The sequence below is a fragment of the Haliotis rufescens genome, unplaced genomic scaffold, assembly GCF_023055435.1.
Source record: "Haliotis rufescens isolate VD_foot unplaced genomic scaffold, xgHalRufe1.0.p SCAF_64, whole genome shotgun sequence".
In the NCBI taxonomy this organism is placed as follows: domain Eukaryota; kingdom Metazoa; phylum Mollusca; class Gastropoda; order Lepetellida; family Haliotidae; genus Haliotis; species Haliotis rufescens.
This window is the reverse complement of record NW_025964355.1, coordinates 203,676-226,084: the sequence shown is the minus strand read 5'-3', so window position 1 is coordinate 226,084 and position 22,409 is coordinate 203,676. Positions and strand designations below refer to the sequence as shown.

At 39.6% G+C, this 22,409-nt stretch overlaps 1 protein-coding gene across 2 annotated transcripts in view; it reads left to right on the top strand.

The window, feature by feature from the left end:
• Positions 1–5,312, top strand: part of LOC124128859 (protein mono-ADP-ribosyltransferase PARP14-like) — a 37,447-nt gene extending 32,135 nt beyond the window's left edge. For both annotated transcript variants that reach the window (XM_048387074.1, XM_048387075.1), the window contains exons 17-18: positions 1,686–1,854; positions 3,406–5,312. In XM_048387074.1, the coding sequence (XP_048243031.1) occupies positions 1,686–1,854; positions 3,406–3,695 (459 nt within the window). In that variant the 3' untranslated portion in view covers positions 3,696–5,312. The remainder of the gene's footprint in view (positions 1–1,685; positions 1,855–3,405) is intronic.
• The last annotated feature ends 17,097 nt before the right edge of the window (positions 5,313–22,409 follow it).

Below are 22,409 nucleotides of genomic sequence, written 5' to 3'. Positions count from 1 at the left end.
GATGTAATGTGTGAAACCCTGATTGGTATCCCTCATCGTGATATGGCTTCAAGAATGCTTAAAGTGGTGGAAATACAATTTATTAATGCCATTGTTGTATCACATACATTACCGGGGAAATGATTAGCATATACATTTGATTAATAGTGGGAGGTTTAGTAATTACTTGGTTGGAAAGATTAACAAGGGTCGACCATAACCGAGTCTCGGGCGCTCAATTTCAAGTTTTAAGTACATTGACACTTTTCACCTTGCTACCTTCAGTCCTTTGATGAACCCTTATAATAGCAAGCGCCTCCCTTTTCAAGTGGAAGGGCATCTGCCAGGAGAAAGGAAGGTCGGTGGTTTTATCCCCGGCCGCGTCATACCAAAACGCATTTAAAGATGGTACTTGTTGTTACCCTGCCTGACACTCTGCATCTATAAAACAAGAACTTGTTGGCTCAGAGTCATTATAGTTGTCTGAGTAGGGTATCCATGTTAAACTGCAGCATGGTATCTGAATGGGCTAGCACTATGATCCTGGCATGAATCTCACTAAGGCCTTGAATGTTATATAACCATTTTCCAACTACAGACCTGTCTCCTATTCCTTTTTCGTCTCGAACAGTCTGGAAAAGGCTTTGAATACTTGACTTCCAGCATACATCAAAGGAAACAACCTGGTAAATGAATTCTAATCATAGTACATATGCTGCCCTCTTAATCGGTTTGGCAGATTCAGGTGTTAATGTGCCAGTAACCTCTCACGAGTATTCTATACAATACAACACAAGCAGTATCTGGATTATCTACTAAATCAGATTTATTTAGATGGCAAATTACTCCACCAGTTCTTGTTCTGCCTGAGCTACATAACCTAATTCGTGCTTATCGGGTATGCATAAATGCACATATGGGGTCCCCCAAGTATCTGTACTTGGATCTCTGTTGTTTAATATCTGAGATCACACAGGTTGAACAATGTTTCTGAAATGTTAGTTCTTTGGAGACAAGAGGTAGAATACAAATGAAAAACACTAAGACTTACTTTTGTTGTCAATTCATCTGCAAATCGAGTGGAAAGTAGTGTCAATTCAAAAACTACATTGTAAAAACGAAAGAAACTGGGTGGATATCAAGTGAGGAACATTGCTTCTTTAGGCGTCAGATCTTTTGACACCTGAGGCTACACGCCAATAGTGCTATCCCGACTTGACTGTTGGCATACTCTTCTTGGAAATGCCAAACAGGACTTCAGCTGTTCAAAATGCAGGTGCTGCAAAATTTCCCACATCACACCAGTCTTTATTAACCTATACTGATAACAATACCGACTAGGGTTAAATGCATGATCTTAAGTATCTCGTACGGATGCATTGAGGGAACAGCTCCATCATACATATTAAGTTTGGTGAAAGTAGTCATACCATCAAGATCCCTCAGATGATTGATCAGTTCAAAGCGATATTGTACCAGCAACTCGACTGAAAACGTTCGGTGTGTATCGGTTACATTCCTTTGAAATGATCCACCCCTCAACACCAAGGTATTTCGTCACTAAGCAGCTTTCAGTCAAGATTAAAAATATTCCTGTTCCAAAACTACGGCTGTGTCAATATCAAGACCTTGCATGTATGAACAATCGCTTGGTAAATGGGTGTGTTACAAATACAATTATTAATTCCAATGGACTCTGATTCCAGATAAAGAGAATCCAGAACCGCACACTTTATCTCCAGAACATGATGCTTCGACACAAGATGGTGACAGAGAACCCAGATATGGATGTTGAGCAACACCTATGGCATGGAACAAAGGGTGATTTTGTAACCAGTATCAGTGTCCATGGTTTCAGTCGCAGCTATGCAAAAGGTACCTATTGTTAAAACCATGATACCAAGTGTGTGTATACTGCCTCACCGATGGCACCCATCACACAAATATGCCAAGGCACGTCAATTGATCACCTAGACATACACGGAAAAATATGGTACATGTCCAAACAGGGATAAGATATAAATTTGGTCCCTGACACATGATTGCATAAATGTTTGTGAAAGCATTGAATGTTGTAACCCTGATCAAACAACTTTTGAGCAAGAGTCCTGTAACACTCTTTGACATCTTCGTTGAAAAAGTATGCTGGATTGTACATCAAAAGTTGGAAAATGTAGGCACCAAAGACTGGAGCTGCTTGAACAAATTCAAGCAAATTCTTTAGGTTTATTTAGAATTCAACTCGTCTCAAATACTTTCAGTGAAGAGATTATAAAGAGAGTTTTTCCATGATTGTATAATGGTGACGTTTTGAGACAGAGACCACTCTTTTGCTTTTTGCATTCAGTGGAGTCTGGTGTCTCTTTGTACGGATTTGGGGGGCGTTTTGGAATCTAAACATGTCATGATCTGCATGTAGCACCCGCCACTGTCTTTCCGTGAAATTCGAATAAAATGTACATGCTCAAATGTAAGGAATATAGATGCCATAAGATGGAGCTGATTGTTTATTGCTCAGCATGAAGGTCAACAATTGGGGAGCCAAATTACCCGCAATTACACCATGCATAAAGATAATCCCATCAAATACAAACCAAAACAACTGATACTCAATTGAGGATTATTCACATTTCTACAAAGAATACAATAAGCTATTCAGAGACCTGTGAAATGTTATCTCTTAAATATTTATGACATAAAATTTACCTCCATTTAAGGGGGAAACTGTTCAATGAGGGGTTGCTATAATTTTGAAGATGTGTGAATTGTATATAATGTACCAGTAACTTTCAAATGTCTTTTGACTTTCTCAGTAATCAACAAGGATCACACCCTTTGCATCCCAGAATACAGTGGTCATAACTTTTTTCACTGATCTTGAAGACTTGCATTTCTTTGGTGCCGGAGATATGGAATGGTGCCATTCCATGTTTCATCACCCGTTACTTTTCCGTTTAGAATTTGACGAAATCCTATTCAATTAGCTCTACTTTTTCTCTGACAATGTCAGTACTTTTTCCTTAAGACCAGAATTTAGAAACTTTGGCACCCAACGAGCAGATATCTTATTTATCTGTAAATGTTCATGAATAATAGCTTCAGTGAATCCTTGGCTTATACCTGGGTTTTCCTCAAGTCAATATGGTAATACGTCCATCTGATAGTATAAGGTTTTCTATCTCCTTGATTGAATCTTCATTGATGGAAGTTGAGGGACGTCCAGATCTAAGGTCATCGTCATGGCATGTTTTCAAAGCCTTAAACATAGCTGCCCAACGTTTAACAGTTGAATAGCTTTTGCAATTATATACATACACTTGTGACATAAGTCCTGCATTTCTTGGGGAAAACCCTGATGCCTGCTCGGTGCTTTGTGTGTTTGAGGTGTTTATAAACTGTCCTATAAATCAATACATTTTATTACAGTCCATCGCTTTGGAAAGGGAACTTATTTTGCTGTCAACACCAGCTACTCTGCTCGTGACCTGTACTCTCCTCCAAATGAAGATGGTACCAAGCACGTCTATTACGCGTCCGTCCTCACTGGACACTTCACTAAAGGACAAGAAGACATGGTAGCTCCCCCTTCTCGAGGCCTCGAAGACCCAAATGTCCTGTACGACAGTTTGGTTGACAACGTGGATAATCCCAGTATGTTCGTGGTGTTCAACGACGTCCAGGCCTATCCCAAGTACCTCATCACTTTTCGGGAGTGAAGAAGAACAGGGAAACAGTGTAAAGAATGTGACTCTCTGATGTTTGAATTTGTGTCTACATACATAACTGTTACACGACACGCAATCAACCATGTCAACTATCCTCAACACCCGATCCATTTGGACAGCTCGTCCGACAAGAACTGGGTATTTATTCTCAACATACGGTCATTCAAGCTGTTAATGTGTGTGCTACATATGCATATATGATTTATTCTAATATTTCCCTACATTCTTGAATATAGTTCATGTGATTTAACCAACAATATTCCATACTGTTTTGGGTACGGCAACAGTCGATTAGCTCATGAATTTTTGTTTAAAACAGATGAGGATGTTTCAGATTGTTTTTTTATTATGAAGTAACAAATCGGAAAGATCCTTTTATCTGGTTAATTGGTTGATTGCTCGTTCTTTTTACTTATAATTTGATTTTCAATACATCTTTAGGAATCTGATCTGTGTAATAAGTTGTAAACATGAAGTTCTGAATAACTATCTTGCTATTTTTTTATATGGAAAGATACACTGTTGATGTTTTCTTGTTACTTTCTGGTTTGCTTTTCATTGTGATATTTACCGTAATGATTTAATGTACTGACAGATTTTACAAATGTATGTTTTGTTCTGCTTGGTGTATAGCTGTGATATTACTGCTTGAATATAAAATTTGAACTATTTTAGTAAACATATGACACACCAACTGATCAAATGCTTCTAAAGTTTTACCCGCTCAATATTGCTATAGGGAAAGCGTCAATAAACGAAAGAGGATGTAAACGTCTTAGGACGCATGCATATACTACAACCACAATGTTCAACAATGTCTGGATAACTGAAAACATTACAGTACCTCGATCTTGCGTTTGAACAAAGCGGCTTACCGCTTGCATGAAACTACAGGCTTATATACATATACCCGGTTGACTGGGATTAAAAGAATAACAAAAGTACACAAAAAGTAAGAATATATCATGTTGTTCCGGAAATCCGGGTTTTTTTTCATTGTTTACTTTAAATACTTCCAGCGCTGGATGTAACAGAAACAGTTGTCATGCACTTTATTTCGGGTTTGCTTCATAATTTTGGCTGAAAATGCATATGAATGTGTGCCTTTTACTTGGAAACAAGTTTTCATTATTCTTAGAATAATTGACATTTAAATACGTTCTACTTTTTTTTAAGCTACATGATTGAAACTCGAAATTTCGTTGTCTTATGTTCGACTTAAAGTCATATTATTAATGTCAAATGTGGTAGTTGGTTGTTTAACGCCGCACTCAGCAATATTCCAGCTATATGACGGCGGTCTACAATAATCGAATCTGGACCAGACAATCCAGTGATTAATATCACGAGCATTGTTCCACGAAAGTGGGATCGATGACATGCATCAACCAAGTCAGCGAGCCTGACCACCCGATCGCCTTTTATGGCAAGCATGGGTTGTTGAAGATTTATTCCACCCAGGATCTACCCATGGGTCTCAAATATGGTGGAATAAACAATGTAGGTTATAGTTTGTGTATGTCAATGTGTCATAACTCAACACATGTTTGTTTCAAAGAATACTCATGTTGGCATATATATATATATAAACATTTTACCATTTAATTCACCTATGGGGGAATAAAGAATATATATATATATATATATATATATATATATATATATATATATATATATATATATTCTTTATTCCCCCATAGGTGAATTAAATGGTAAAATGTTTCATGAGGTTACGTAATGATTTGAAATCATTAGATGAATATGTTTCAATTGTTTCTGATAGGCATTATGCAAATATAGATGATGCATAGTCTTACCAACTCATGTGGTCCCCCTGTCATGATATTGCTGGAATATTGCCATAAGCGGCGTAAAACCACATTCACCCATATCTTTGTTGACATGCTTATTTTGAACAATCAGCAGTTTTCATCATACCAATTAAAATAGTTCCTTCTTTATGTGGAGAAAAAAAATAAGACTGAAGTGTTTTATCCATTTTTATTTACTTCTGGAAAAATAAAACATCGAAAACGTGATGTGTTTGTAAGAAACAGCATACGCTTATTCGAATGAACCCATGGCCATGGATGTCGTTTGTCATTACCACAGTAAATTATAATCATGGTATTGATATCAACCATTCATCTCTTGTAGTGTAGTCCTAATTAATAGGCGATCACAACAACAACCTGGTGCATGGATCAGGTTGTTACATCTGTTCCCCTCATTGGGAATGCTCATTGTTAACACTAGCTAACTACCCGGAGAACAAGTGTGTGTTATCGCGCGTCCAATTTAGACAATTTACCACGGCAATTGGAAAACCAAAACAATGGAGACTGAATTCCAGACACTGCTATCTCAACAGACCCTGAGTTGAGCTGTCGAACCGCAAATACAAACCTTTAACAAATGTGGATTTCGGGTGGGAGGACTACAAGAATCAACCCATAGGAGAGCCTGGAAAGATCACTGAATCAGTTTCTTATTCGCCTAACACATGTAATTATTTGCACTTGAAAGGCCAAAAAATAAATTCTTTACAAGTAATGCAGCAAGCCAGGAAGTCACGCAGACACACAGATAATACGATAGGCCCCAAGGTTCATACATATGTCGCACCTGCATGCGGGTAATCCTTTGAAGTGAACACACTAGATACATACATACAATTAAAATCAAAGCAAACTGAAATCAACATACATCATTTTTCACGATAAGGGTTTCGAGAGCACATATGACATGATGACAAAGAATCAGTACATAGTCATGCACATTTACATCTTGAGGAAGGTAACTTCTGTAACAAATATATCACTTGGAATAGTAACGTTTTTACACCAGTCATCACTTCCTCAATGCAGTATTGTTTTATATATATGGAGTGTGTGGATCACAAGATCATTAGTAAATCGTTTCAATATTTATTGGAGGTTGCAATTGGCAGCCAAATGTATGACTCCAGTAAATGTATTGAACAATGTCTTAGTCCTGTTAAGGGACAGTTTTTGCAAATTTGAGAGACATGATATTAGTGTTGTAATAGTGATCCTTCCAAAATTGAGAAACGAACATGACTTTTGGGCATGGGTACTGCTGTGCGTTGTCAGGCAATACATACCTCCTTGTGTGAATGGGGAGTGCTACCAGTAGGGCAGGACATTCTGACCCTTTTCGCGAACACCTGGTGTCATCACTGATTTTCAGTGGTCCATAGATAATTGTTACAGCTGTTTTGCTCTTTTGCCAAAAGGAATCTGTTTCGGTGGATATTCTAGACAATTTATATTAACATACGTAATACCGATGGACATAACTAAGGGGCGGTCTACAACGTGTGTGTTTTGGTTAAAAATACATTAAGTTTATATCCTGCAGATTACACAGAAAGTGTTGGCAACGAGCAGGTCGTGAACACCCAGTTGCAAGCATGCATTCAATATCATATTTTGTTAATGTTAAAAGCACATTGAGAGAAGATGTAAACAATTTGCTGCAACTGTGCTTTGTCTTTCCTTAATGTCAGTTCATTTGACACAACGAAGAAATAACTGTTCCAACACAAGATCCACCATCCATCTAGGATCTTCCTCCACTTGTTGCTGCACAGACGGCTACACTACGCTGTCGGACAATCCCTTGTTCCCGTGTACATGGACATGAAGTGTCTGTGTTTACATCCCCTTCAGATGTGTGAGATCTCGTTTCCAGGGACCCTTTATTTCTGTCATCCGCAGGACTTTGTTTACATCGCAGAGATAAGTAAATACTGAATTGAAAAATATTATGTTGATTTGATAAATAGATAGTTTAATCTCCTGATAAGCGAGTGGCATTTTGAAGTAAATGTTTGATAACGGTGTAACAGTACACACCGGAAAGTCATCTTATCATCTTGTCATTAGTTCACACACTCTTCAAGGAATTGACTTATACCATGATGTAGTTATATACTCGGACCCAATGGTACCGCCGCATTCATCGTATCGCGGCATTTGTGATTTCCGATAGTTCACGCGGGACACGCCTCTTAGCGGCTGTCTATTAATGCAAATCGGTAACCAGGAAGTGCTCACTTCGTAAACAATTTCAATTTCCTCGGAATGTTCCGTCTGCTGTAAGTAAGGAGTTATTAATCCGTTGATACATATTTCTGGCATCTGTTGTAATATTGCCTTACCCCCATCTATCTATGGCCAACGATATAACCCGCAGTTCCCCAAGTAAACTTTCTCTATCGACCTGAACTAGATCATATGCATATTCATGGAGACTAATGAGGTAACGCAAGTTACGTAGTCCGTACATTTTTCCCCGCTCTGTGCCCAGAATCTATTGGGAGATCATAAGGGCCATAATGCCAAACTTAGAAATACGTTCTTCACTAGTAACCAAAAGATAAACACATACTTTGGGCATACTAGGAGTGCTTTTTATATCTTTGTTGTTGACTTTTAACATTTTTCCATTTTGTGACAAATTATTGTCATCCAATTTTTTTTAACCAATCTTAAAATATCATTTCTGATATTTTGTTGTTGACTTATAAAATATTTTTCACTTACTTTTCGGTAAAAATGCATTGAATACCTATTGCTGATAACACATTTAGAATTTTACTTGTGTTGTCTTTGCACTTGTCTGGACAAATCACTGATGTCTGGCATAATCATACCAAGTGGTTGGTAGAATTATGTCCTCTTTTTGTTCAATTCGGACCTCCATACACAACTTTTCTCTGTACCGCGATAGGGGGCACGGGTGGCCCAGCCGTCTAAGGCGCCGCGATTCGCTGTGCAGAGTTGCGTCCCTTGGGCACGCCAGAAACCTATGATTGTGGGTTCGAATCCCGGTTCGCCCCAATTATGTTTCTAGGTTTGTCAGCACCATACCCGTGCTCGTGGGTTTCACCAAAGTGGTAAACGTCTGAGACCTGCATCACTTCGGGCTTGCCTCCCACATTAAGCTGACACGCTGTGATATAACTGGAATACTGTTAAAGCGGCGTTAAACCCAACTCACTCACTCACTCCAGCGGGTTGGGCAATCTTTGCAATCTTTGGTGGGGGTCGTGTCAAATTATCTCACTGTTTTAATTGTTGTTTTGATTTTTAACTGAAAGTGGTGAACAAAGGTTTCATCCATAGTAGCAAATCGTTGCAATTGCATTGCTCTATCAGCTTCAAACAAAAAAAATATCACGAGACATGTACATGTTGTTACTGGTACGTTTTTTATCTTATGTAAGAAGCTTTTGAAACCCAACGAGCTGGGACTTTCTTCATTGCCAAAGTTTCTGTGATAATGGAATGTACTGGGAAATGCATACTGAACTAGCTATGTGACGCTCAGTGATGCTCCGGTCGCCCATCATCAGATCGCGGATTCTCTGGATCATTCCTGGTGTTGCTGACGTAACAGGCCTTCCATCTACCCTACCATCCTTAAACCCCTCCCGCCCATCTGTTAAGGGACATCCTTCCCAACTGTTCACATATCTTTATAGATGGCTTTAGATGTTATTAAAGCTCTTTTTCTGCAATTTGGTTGCATGGTTGGCTTGTTGTTTTATACCGCACGCAGCAATATTCCAGCTATATGACCGCGGTCTGTAATAAATTGAGTCTGGACCAGACAATCCAGTGATTGATATCATGAGCATCGATCCACGCAATTGGGATCATGGCTTGCTTCAACCAAGTCAGCGTGCCTGACCACCTGATCCAGTTAGTCGCCTTTTACGACAAGCAGTCGCCTTTTACGGCAGGAATGGGTTGCTGAAGATGTTTCCATTGCTTCATGGTAACATGCTCTTACCCAAATTCAGTTTGCAATGGTTCCTTTACCGTGACTATACTAAAATAAAAAAAGACAAAAACGCCTGATGACACAATTCGCGCTTCCAAGAGAAGTGTGTCACTAAATTTTTATTGGTATCTTTTATAAGGATGCTTATTGTGACTTTGTTTATCCTCCCGAATTTGAAGATAGACATGTCATCATGGCTGTGTGAGCATATTGCACTCTGTAATGTGAACATGAATGTTTTTTTGAAACAATAACGTGCTTAAAACGGGACATTGACATAACAAAGCGTAATTTAAATTGTAACAGACGATAGGGATCTTTTTATAAGGGGCACTCGTGAAGAGCAACCTCCTCGTGGTGAGTGCTGGGTTACGCTAATAGCTCTTCCCCCGTGTGGAACCGGAGCAGAATATTTCCACAGCCTCCCATTGCTGGTCGTATGGGGCAAACTAAAATGGGCAACCTGTTTGCCGTGGGTTGCGTCCCTGTGTCGGCGGAGGACGGGAGTCTGGTAGTTGAGGGCACTGGTTCCTGGAACTGTGTTCCTTTGCCCAACACACTACTTCGACCCTTACTTCGCCTAGACGGGTGGTAAGATGGGCCCGGTCTTATCAATCGGCTGGTGTTGTATTTTGATGTATATTTTGGTCTTGGCCGTGAATAACTTGTGTGAATTCTCCATTTTGGATTGAATAAATTGCCTAGAGTCTTACGCCAGAAGGCGGTGGCTCATGGGCCAATCTGGTGATGTTGACCTCTGTATTCTGTATGTCTCCAGTTTCTTGTCATGGACTGAACCTTCCTGGCACTACATCTGGTAGATAAATATAGCTATTCACGTCATATTTGCTGGAGTATACCATCCCTGTATCCCTGGTGTTTGCATCCTGGATATCCGGTGCAATATAACACCGTCCTTGTTGACACTCGATGGGGGGTGGGGAACAGGGGTTCATCTCGTAATGAAAAAAAGAGACGTCTAGAGGAAATTGAAATTTCAACTGGAAATCTTTCACAAACAATTGATTCCTGGGCAAAATTCCTGGTGATTGAGGCTACTGATAACTTACCTATCAAATTGAATCCTTTTGCTGTTTCTAAGGCTGTGTCCGGGATTTGCGGTGAAGTCAAGAACGTCACCCGTCTCCGTAGTGGTTCGCTTCTTGTGGAGTGTGCACGGCGACAGCAATCTCTCAATCTTTTATCTATCTCTACATTTGCCAATCTTGAGGTTGCTGTGTCTGTGCACAGAACATTAAATTCTTGTCGAGGCATTGTTCGTGACAGGGCTCGTTGTCTGTCCGACATGTCTGAAGAAGAAATCGCTACGGAGTTGGAAGACCAGGCTGTTACTGCAGTTAAACGTTTTACTTTCAAGAAGGACGGTGTCATCACCAATACAAACACGTATCTAATGACGTTTGCTCGTACAACCCTTCCCCAGTCAATTAAAGCAGGTTACTTCCACATCGGAGTGGATGTGTATGTCCCCAATCCGTTCCGATGCTACAAGTGTCAGCGTTTTGGTCATGGCTCCAAATCCTGTCGAAACTCGGTTGTTTGTCATCGTTGCGGTGCCAACCATGAGAGCACGACTGCGAAGATGATTTGAAATGTGCAAACTGTTCTGGCCCACATGTTGCTTCATCTAAATCTTGCCCTGTATGGCAGATTGAATCTAAAATAATGAAACTGAAATGTGAAAGGAACATACCCTACCTGGATGCAAAGAAACTATTGAAAGATCAGACCACAACTACTTCAACTATTTCTTACTCACGCCCCGTAACAACATCATCTATTTCGTGTCAGACTGACTTGACATGGGTCAAGTCAGAACAACCTGTTGCTACAATTCCAAATTCCACTATTTCCACACCTATTCCTGCCATCAGTCAATCAAGTTCAGGATCTCAGACTGAGATTCAGTCTGAGACACAATCCCAAACGTCTGGGAAACAACCTGCAAATCTGAAAAAAAAAAGAGAAAAAGAAATTGAGTAGAAAACAGCCACCTATTGTCCCTTCACCTTCAGAGGTTCCTTTACAGAACTCCTTTGGGCCTCTGGACATGGAGGTTACTCTGTCCTCACAGGACAGGCGGGGGAGTAGTTCCTCCTCACATTCACGTGAGCGATCTCCAATTGAGCCACCATGACTCAATTGTCTAATATAATGCAATGGAATTGCAGAGGACTTAGGCATAATTTTCATGAACTGCAGTTATTAACAAGTGATTTAAATACATCAGCAATTTGTTTACAAGAGACGTACCTTAAAAATACAGATAAGTTTGATTTAAAGCAATATAGTTCATATCATTCCTTCTCTCCTCCAGGAGATAAAGCTACTGGAGGTGCTTCTATTTTAGTGCGGCGGGGCGTTGTTCACAGTCCTGTTCCGCTTGACTCGACTCTGCAAGCAGTTGCAGTTAGACTTACACTGCATATTGCCTTCACACTTTGCTCCTTATACATTCCTCCTTCTTCAAATCTTCAGCGAAATCATCTACAAAAACTATATGACCAACTCCCAAAGCCCTGTGTAATCATGGGTGATCTAAATGGGCATAATCCTTTATGGGGAAGTTCTATACTTAATCAAAAGGGTAAAGTGATCTAGGATTTTGTTTCCGATAATGATTTATGCATCTTTAATGATGACTCGGACACTTACTTACACCCTGCTACTGGCACATATTCATCTCTAGATCTGTCTCTGACGGATTCAGTTTTGTTAAACGAATTCTCATGGTCCGTCCATGATGACCTATGTGGGAGTGACCATTTCCCCACGGTGCTTACACCCATTCATCCCGCTGATGATCCACCTTCACCTCGATGGAATTTTGTGAAGGCTGATTGGCTTTTATTTCAATCTTTATGCAAAGATAAATTACAGCCTACGTCTTTTCAGAATGTTATTGACCCAATTCATGTTGTTCTCAGATCAACTGAATGAAATTGCTGATGAATCAATACCTAAGTCCTCGATCAACCCACGTGTTCGTAAACCGTGGTTTGATGACACTTGCAAACACGCTAGGAAATGTCGTAAGAAGGCGGAGAAATACTTCCGTAAACATCCTACTGTCCATAACTTGAACATCGTCAAAATTTCAAATGCTAAGGCGAGACGTCTATTCAAACAAAATAAACGTCAATCCTGGCAGAATTAGGTCTCAAAAATTAACTCTCGTACCCCTATGTCCAAGGTATGGAACATGATCAAAAAGATCAAAGGCAAGGGATCAAATTCTACAGTAAACCATCTAAAGGATGGCGATACTTTGCTCACGAATAAATCTGATATTGCCAATAGACTTGGGAAAACGTTATCTCAACATTCGTCTTCATCAAAATACGTTCCTGAATTTCAAAAATATCAGCTCCAACAGGAAAAGAAAAAAGTAAATTTTACATCTGATAATGGTGAAGATTACAATAAGGTATTTTCACTACAAGAGCTTTATACTGCCTTAGGGCAAGCTCATGATACAGCAGCAGGCGCTGATAATATTCATTATCAGCTACTAAAACACTTGCCAGAATCATGTCTTGAAACTATGTTGAATATATTCGATGATATTTGGACAGCAGGGACATTTCCACCTTCATGGCATAAAGCCATTGTTATCCCCATACCCAAACCTGGGCGGGATCATTCTGATCCATCAAATTACCGACCTATCTCTCTTACTAGCTGTGTTTGTAAAACGATGGAACGCATGGTAAATAATCGGTTAGTGTGGTACTTAGAAACAAATAATCTTCTTACCAATATACAATGTGGTTTCCGGAAGAACAGAAGTACTATCGATCATTTAGTGCGTTTAGAATCGTTCGTTAAAAATTCCATTGTAAATAGACAACATGCTGTATCGATCTTTTTCGATTTAGAAAAAGCATACGATACAACATGGAAACATGGTATTTTAAAAGATCTTCATGATTTTGGATTACGAGGCCGTCTGCCTCAATTTATATCCCAGTTTTTAACAGGCCGGCAATTTCAAGTCCGAGTGGGTACAACCCTGTCTGATCATTATAATCAGGATCAGGGTGTACCACAAGGCAGTATTTTGTCTGTCACTTTATTCAGTATAAAAATTAACAGTTTGTCAAAAGTTTTAAATGATTCAGTTGATGGATCACTTTTTGTGGATGATTTTAATCTATCTTGTCGTGGTAAAAATATGCACACAATAGAAAGGCAATTACAATTATGTCTTAATAAAATTAACAAGTGGTGTTTAGAAATCGGGTTTAAATTTTCCAAATCAAAAACTAATTGTATACATTTCTGCAGAAAATATAAGCCACATAAGGACCCTGAACTATTTCTGAATGGCACTCCTATCAAAGTTGTTAAGGAGGCCAAGTTCTTGGGACTTATTTTTGATAACCACTTAACTTTCCTTCCACATATTAAATACCTAAAAGCTAAATGCCTGAAGGCACTCGACTTATTGAAAGTAGTTTCTAATTCAAAGTGGGGAGGGGGTCAAACAACTCTCTTACACTTATACAGGTCACTAATCCGTTCAAAACTTGATTATGGCTCCATCGTCTATGGTGGAGCCTGCAAAAGTAATTTACAAAAACTCGATACCATCCATCATCAAAGCCTGAGGCTTTGCCTTGGAGCTTTTAGAACGTCTCCCATTCACAGTCTCTATATAGAAGCAGATGAGCCTTCTCTTAAACAACGCCGTTTAAAATTATCTTTCCAATACATCACTAAATTATATTCTAATCAGTCTAATCCAGCTTTTGAATGCATATTCCATCCTCTCTACGAGGATCTTTACAATAAGAAATCAACACTTACTCCACCACTCGGAATCAGAATAAAATCTGCAATATCAGCTTCTAATATTCAACTCCAAGATATAGCTCCTACTAAACTTTTCTCGTCTCCTCCTTGGCAAATGGTAAAGCCAGAGGTAGATCTTACATTAACAAAACTAAAGAAATCAGACACTAACGAATTAATTTACCAACAAGAATACAGTCAATTAAGAAACAATTATGACACTTATAAATCTATCTTTACAGATGGATCCAAGGATGGTGGCGCAGTTGCTTGTGCCACCGTCATTGGATCCAGAACAATATCTTCACGTTTACCTGATAACAGTTCCATATTCACTGCAGAAGCAAACGCCATTTTTACAGCACTTAAATATATCAGTAATCAAGCTAAACATAAACAATTCATACTGTTTTCAGATTCTCTTTCATGCCTTCAGGCGATTAAAAATATGTCATCAAAACATCCACTTTTAATCGAAATTCTCGAATTATTTAATGATCTTGCTACTGGCCAATATGACATCGTCTTTTGTTGGTTACCAAGCCATGTTGGTATCATTGGTAACACAATGGCCGATGCTGCTGCAAAAGCAGCCCTCAACAAATCTGTGACACCACTTCTGATCCCATACACTTATTTTAAACCCATGATTCGATCTTACATCCGAGATCTTATGCAACAGAAGTGGGACGCCCAAGTAGGTATCAATAAATTACATGAAATTAAAACAAATATCGGTTACACTTACTTGGGCTGTCAGTCCAGATTTGAAGAGGTCATTATGCGACGATGTCGTATTGGCCATTCAAGATATACACATGAGTATCTTTTGAATGGTGAGGATCCTCCGTTTTGCATCCCTTGTGATGAAAGAATCACTGTCAAGCATGTCCTGCTTGATTGTATTGATTTTTCCATCAAAAGGGATAAATATTATAGTGTCAAAACAGTCAAGGACCTTTTTAGTCAAGTTAATTCTCATTTAGTATTGCACTTTTTAAAGGAAATTGATTTAATACATAAATTTTGATGTACATAATATGTTTTTATATATTGGTAGTGCTAATATATAACTTAGATTGTTAGTGGCTGTACCCTCGAGGGGGGTTGAAGTAGCGTAAAATTATTGTCCCCCTAAGAGGGTATGTAAGTCTCACATCATTCAATGTATTGTTATGCATACCAGAATTTTAAAACGTAGTATTTTTGTCATTTTAATCTAAGGCTTAACTGGTCAACTATCGCCAGTGACTGAAGGACTGTTATAAATCCAGCCAGGGTCCATGCAGGAAGCAAAGGCACTGTAAGTCCCCATGGTCCCTGGTATGGTGTTCTCCCTTTAGTTACTGACGATCTCTAGCCCATTTTTATATTGTGTTGTTAATTCTTTCTGCTTTTATATGTTCCTCAACTAGTTTTAATACACTCTGTGATATTCTAGTTATTGTACTGTCCTTTGCTGACAAAGGTTTTTTATAAATTATATATACTTATTTGTTATTAATGTATTAATTCTCGTCACGATATGGCTGAAATATTGCCGATGAGACGTTAAATATTAACTCACTCACTCAAAACGCTTCAAAAAACAAAAACACAGCCCCAGCCACTGGATTAGACAACATAAGTTATAAAATTCTCAATCATGTCCCCATCAAAATTAAAAAACTATTACTTCAACTATACAATCAAATTTGGACTTCTGGCTACCTCCCCAAAACATGGAAAAATGCTTTAGTGGTGCCAATTCTAAAACCAGGGAAATCCCCAAATGACCCTGATTCCTATCGCCCCATCTCTCTCACATCTCACATATGTAAAACCATGGAAACAGTAATAAACAACAGACTAAAGCATAAAATACAAAACAATAGCCTTATAAAGGAGGACCAGAGTGGCTTTACAGCAAACAGACAGACCCTAGATCATATTTTACATTTGGAACATGATGTCAGGACAGCCCAAGCACAAAAACAATACACTGTGGCCATTTTTATAGACTTTTCTAAAGCGTTTGATATGGTTTGGCAACAAGGCCTAATTCAAAAATTAATAGATAAAGCAATTGATGGGATAATTCTAAATTTCATTCATTCTTTCTTAAATAACCGAAACATAACAGTAAAGTCAAGCAACACCCTATCAGACCCTCACATTCTTGAAAACGGCACCCCCCAGGGAAGTATCCTGTCCCCCATCCTATTTAATCTAATGATTGACGACATATTCCCATCTACCCCCAAAAATACCACCACAGCAAAATTCGCTGATGATATATCATTTTGGTCGTCATCAACATCCATAAAACAAATTGAAAAAAGAATCAAACCAACTCTTTTGAAACTAGAAAACTGGGCTTCCCAATGGGGGTTCAAAAGTAACACCAAAAAAACCATCGGCATTGTCTTCAAAAAACCCTTTATGCAAAAATTTAACACCCAAACTTACACTTCATAAAGAAAATATTAAATTCCAAAAAGAAGCAAAATTCCTAGGAGTCACATTTGACCAACACCTTACATGGGCTCCCCACATCAATAACGTGGTCAACTCCTGCCAAAAAGATATTAATCTAATGAGAGCCATCAGCGGCTCTCACTGGGGAGCTGACAAACAAACACTATTAAACATATACAAAACTCTTATACAAGCCAAAATAGATTATGCCGCTCCGGTTCTCCATTCTTTAACAGATAAATTGGAAAAAAAGCTCAATTCATTACAATATAAGGCCCTCAAGATAGCGCTGGGGACTAGAAATGGCACCTCCCTTAATACACTCCAAATGATCACAGGCATTACATCAATCCAACTTAAACGACATCAATCTATACTTAGTTATTGGGCTGGGGCACAACAAAACCCCACTTACAACGAAATACTCCATAAATACAAAAACTCAAGACCAGCTACCCTAAAAAAAGTTCAAAAACAAGACAAACATAGCACCCTTCATAACACATCTGCAAAATATCATTAAAACACACAATCTAGAACATATAACTCACTCACCCCCAGACAACTCATACATTCTTGACCTCCCCCCCCCACCCCCCCGAAACAGACACATCTCTAAACAAAATATTCAGCAAGCATAACAAACTCACAAACATAGAAAAAGGAACAATATCACTTAAATATATCCACGACAACTGGCTGGAACATACACACATCTATACAGATGCATCATACAACAGTAATAAAAAACAGGGCTGGGTATCCATACAACACAGCCCACACAAAGCACAAAGAAATACCAATATACAAACTACTCACATACAAACACAGCAGAGCTATTAGCCATTCTCCAAGCCTACAAACATGCAGAAACATCAAACCATAACAAAAACATCATTATTTCTGACTCATTAAACTCAATAAAACAAATAGCAGACAACTCCTCCAAATGCAGACCCGACTTAATCAAACAAATAATAAATACCCACACAAAACTCAAAACAGCCAACAAAACAATAACACTAGTATGGATACCCAGCCATACAGGCATACCAGGAAACCAAATTGCAGATCAAACAGCAAAAATAGCTACAACTGACCAAATACCTACTTTACAATTTCATACTAGCAAAACCGAAACAAAAACACTAATAAAACACAATATAATACAACAAAACTTTAACAATAACATCCAAAAATGTAAGTCTCAATGGATCAAAACACTATTCATCAAACCAACAACAAAATGCAAAAACTACACAAACTCCATCCTAGCAGACAAAATCATAAACAGAATACAAAGCACCCAAACCAACTTAAACGCAACACTATACAAGCAAAACAGACATACAAGCCCAAACTGCATCCACTGCAATACAATAGAAGACATAAAACACATATTCACCACCTGCAGCAAATATAAACAACAACAGTTAACACTATACAACTCTCTCCCACCCAATTACAAGAACAATATTACAATGCTATTCAAACCCGACAATCCACCATCCACTTACCTACAAATAGCCACCTTTCTCAAGGACACAAACTTAATAGAAAAAATTTAGACCCTCGTTCGTTTAAGGGTTTTACGACCGCTTCAGCCGTCGGCTATTTCGCAGTCGGGGAAGGTGGGGAAAAAATGATGAATAATATAATAATAGAGATAATCACCATTCCCAAAAAACTATAAAGGGAGGGGAGAAACCTATGGAGAGTGGGGAAAGAGATAGAGTTTAACTTATAAGCTAAAGTTATCCTACTAGTGTAAAGCATAGCAGGGCGAGAGTAGCAGTTTAGCTGCTATGTAGTAATAGGGGTTTTATTAAATAAAGAAAAAAGGGTTAAGGCCTAGCGTAAGTCTATATCCGCTGGGGTGGGGGGTGGGTGAGGGACGGTAGTATAGCTTGGTCATCCGTGTACTGTAGCATTGTTATATGGGCTTGGGGTGTTGGTGGCTTATGGCTGGGTAATTGGAGAGTCTGTTAAGTAGTATGGGTGATCCGGGTTTTGGCGCGGACGTCGGAGAAGTAGGTTAGAAGTAGGTGATTTGGATCTCGATCATGTATTGGATGTTGGGGAAAGGATATGGCACTAAGTACAGGGGGGTGAGGGGCGGCAATGGGCAAGGGTCAAGTGTTTTAGGTTATAGCAACCAGTGAGCCTGTTAATAAGTATTTAGCTATGGTGAAGTCCTGTCCTAGTAGAGGGTGATAGGTCTTTTTAATAAAGTGGGCAGTGCTGTTTATTATAAATTGGGGGGTAAGTTGGATGCCCTGGTCCTGAATATCAGTGAGAAATGAGTTGAGGTCCTGGATGCTGAGGATTTCGTGTTCGAATCTTTCTTGTTCTAGATACTGGATCATAGTGAAATTTGGGCGTTTGTGGGTACTTTTGTAGATGCGGATTCCCGGGGCTTGGAGCATTAGAGGTGAGGGGAGGAGATAGTGGTCATTTAAGATTTTGTCAGCATGTGCGTTTAAGTCCAGGACAGTTTGGTTTTCAGTAGAGGGGGGCTTTGGTAGGGGGTCAGTTTGCGTGGGAGTGTGGATTTGATCGGGGGGCCTCCTGGGAGAAGTATGAGAATCTTTAGTAGTGGTTTTGGGGGGGAGTGGGGGGAGGGGGGGGGGGGGGTGGGGGGTTGGGAGTGCAGAGAGTTTGGGTAGTTTGGTCTGAACGGGGGGTAGGGGTGGGAGGACTTTGATTAGTTTGGGTGGAGTGGTCTAGATGGGATGGCTGGGTTGGGGTGCTTTTGCGTTTTCTTTTTTTGTCCTGAGAGGGGACATCCATGGGGGTGGGGGTGGACAAAGGGGAGGGGGGTGAGTTTGGTACAAGGGGTGGGGGAGTGACAGTAGAAGGGCTGGTAGGTTGAGAGTTGCTGGCGGTATGTGGAGTTGGTGGTAGAGAGTCATTGATAGCATCCCTTGGAGCTGGCATTTGGGCTTGGGGGGAGAGTGGCTGTTGAGCGTTTGCTGGTGTGGGGTAACGACGAGGCAGTTGTGATGGGGGCAGGGCCCTAGATGTTTTGGGCTGGCGTAGGTCAAAGGTAATGACTAAGGCCTTGGTTCCCCCCGTAAGGTCCCTGGGGAGTGACTTGTTGATCGCCCTGACCGTGTGGGTCATAGTCAGATTTTCCCAGGTGTGGCACAGTAATTCCAGTAAGGACACAGTAATCCGTAGGAATATAAGCACAGGGTAATCCGAGGTGTATTCCAAGGTGTAATTCCGTTTAAGAATCTGGGATAGATCCGGACGAGAATCTGTAAAAGATCCGATACGACGACCACGACCACCACGACGACCACGACGACTACGACGACTACGACACGATTTAGACCCTCCCAAACAAATTCAGCAAGTAACTCCAACATTCACAGCATAACTCTAGATTCGGATCGGGATCGAAATTCTCAGCGCGGACTGTCTTCTACGACGTCCGCGCCTAAAAATTCTATAGCGGATTGTCAACAATGACGTCCGCGCCCCCAACCCATAGCGCGGATTGTCTACTCCGACGTCCGCGCCACAAACCCACATATCCATCCATAGTATCATTATAGCCGTTTAACCAGCCATCCACCCATAGCCAACAACAACAAGCCCACTACCAATCACGCTGACACACAGCCTTGCCCCCACCACCCAACCCCCGCGCTAGGCCCCTGCTTTTAACTTAGGTTACTTACACATATCCATAACCCTTTCTCCCTTATAAATCATTTTATTTTTATTATTAGTAGCTATACATCAGCTTAACTGATTACTGCTGTCACTCTATCTATCCTAGTTATTACACCCCAATTAAACCTGGTTAATGTAGAACTTTTTATCCCTCCTCGGCTCTCTATGGCCACTAAAACCTCAACCTCTCTTCTCATTACCTTATCCCCCTTCACTTACAGTTTTTTGGGCTAGACGTTTATACTTATTCCCATTATTTTATACTTTATAAGAACCGTGTGCCCCGAGTGCGAAATAGCCAGAGGCTGAAGCGCTCGTAAAATCTCCAAATATCTCTCTCTATTGCAGTAGAAAACACGGTGCTCAAAAGTGAAGCCCTTTTCCCTCTACATTCTCTCCATCAGAAGTGCTTTGCTTGTGTTGGGTCCGACTTGGCCCGGGCGGTCAAAATCAACTTTAAACACACAGATGTATCTTCAAATGTGTTTACATCTATAGATAAGTGTTATATCTACCTATATACCACTTTATAATGTCACGGTACATCGTATTTTAAGAAAACTAGGGGCTCAAAGTGAAGCATTTTTACTGTATTTTCCTAAATACCACTTTAAAGTGTCTCAGATCGCTGTAATTAAAGAAATCAAGGTGCTCAAAGTGAAGCCCTTTTCCCTTTACATTCTCAACATAGTCTCTATCAGAAGTGATTTGCTTGTGTTGGGTGCGACTTGGCCCGGGCTGTCAAAATCAACTTTAAACACACAGACGTATCTTCAAATGTGTTTACATCTATAGATTAGTGTTATATCTACCTATATACCACTTTATTATGTCACGGTACATCGTATTTAAAGAAAACAAGGAGCTCAAAGTGAAGTATTTTTACTGTATTTTCTTAAGAAAATCTCTGTCAGAAGTGTTCGGTCCGACTTGGCCCGGGCGATCAAAATCAACTTAAACCTCACAGATGTATCATCAAATGGATTCGCATCTATATATATGTGTTATATCTTCCTATATACCACATTATAATGTCACGGTACGTCGTATTTAAAAAAACAGGGGGGCTCAAAGTGAATTTTTCTACTGTATTTTCTTAAGAAAATCTATGTCAGATGTGTTCGGTCCGACTTGGCCCGGGCTGTCTAAATCATCTTAAACCCCACAGATCTATCATCAAATGGATTCACATCTATAGATTAGTATTATATCCACCTAAATACCACTTTATAGTGTCTCAGATCGCTGTAATTAGCGAAAACAAGGTGCTCAAAGTGAAGCCCTTTTCCCTCTACATTCTCAACATAGTCTCTATCAGAAGTGATTGGCTTGTGTTGGGACCGACTTGGCCCGGGCGGTCAAAATCAATTTTAAACACACAGACGTATCTTCAAATGTGTTTACATCTATAGATTAGTGTTATATCTACCTATATACCACTTTATAATGTCACGGTACATCGTATTTAAAGAAAACAAGGTGCTCAAAGTGAAGCATTTCTACTGCATTTTCTTAAGAAAATCTCTGTCAGAAGTGTTCGGTCCGACTTGGCCCGGGCTGTCAAAATCAACTTAAACCTCACATATGTATCATCAAATGGATTCACATGTTTAGATTAGTATTATATCTACCTAAATACCACTTTATAGTGTCTCAGATCGATGTACATAAAGAAAATAAGGGGCTCAAAGTGAAGCCCTTTTCCCTCTATATTCTCAACATAGTCTCTATCAGAAGTGTTTGTCTTGTGTTGGGTCCGATTTGGCCCAGGCGGTCAAAATCAACTTTAAACACACAGATGTATCTTCAAATGTGTTTACATCTATAGATTAGTGTTATAACTACCTATGTACCACTTTATAATGTCACAGTTTATCGCATTTAAAGAAAACCATGAGTTCAAAGTGAAGCCCTTTTTCCTCTACATTCTCAACATGACTA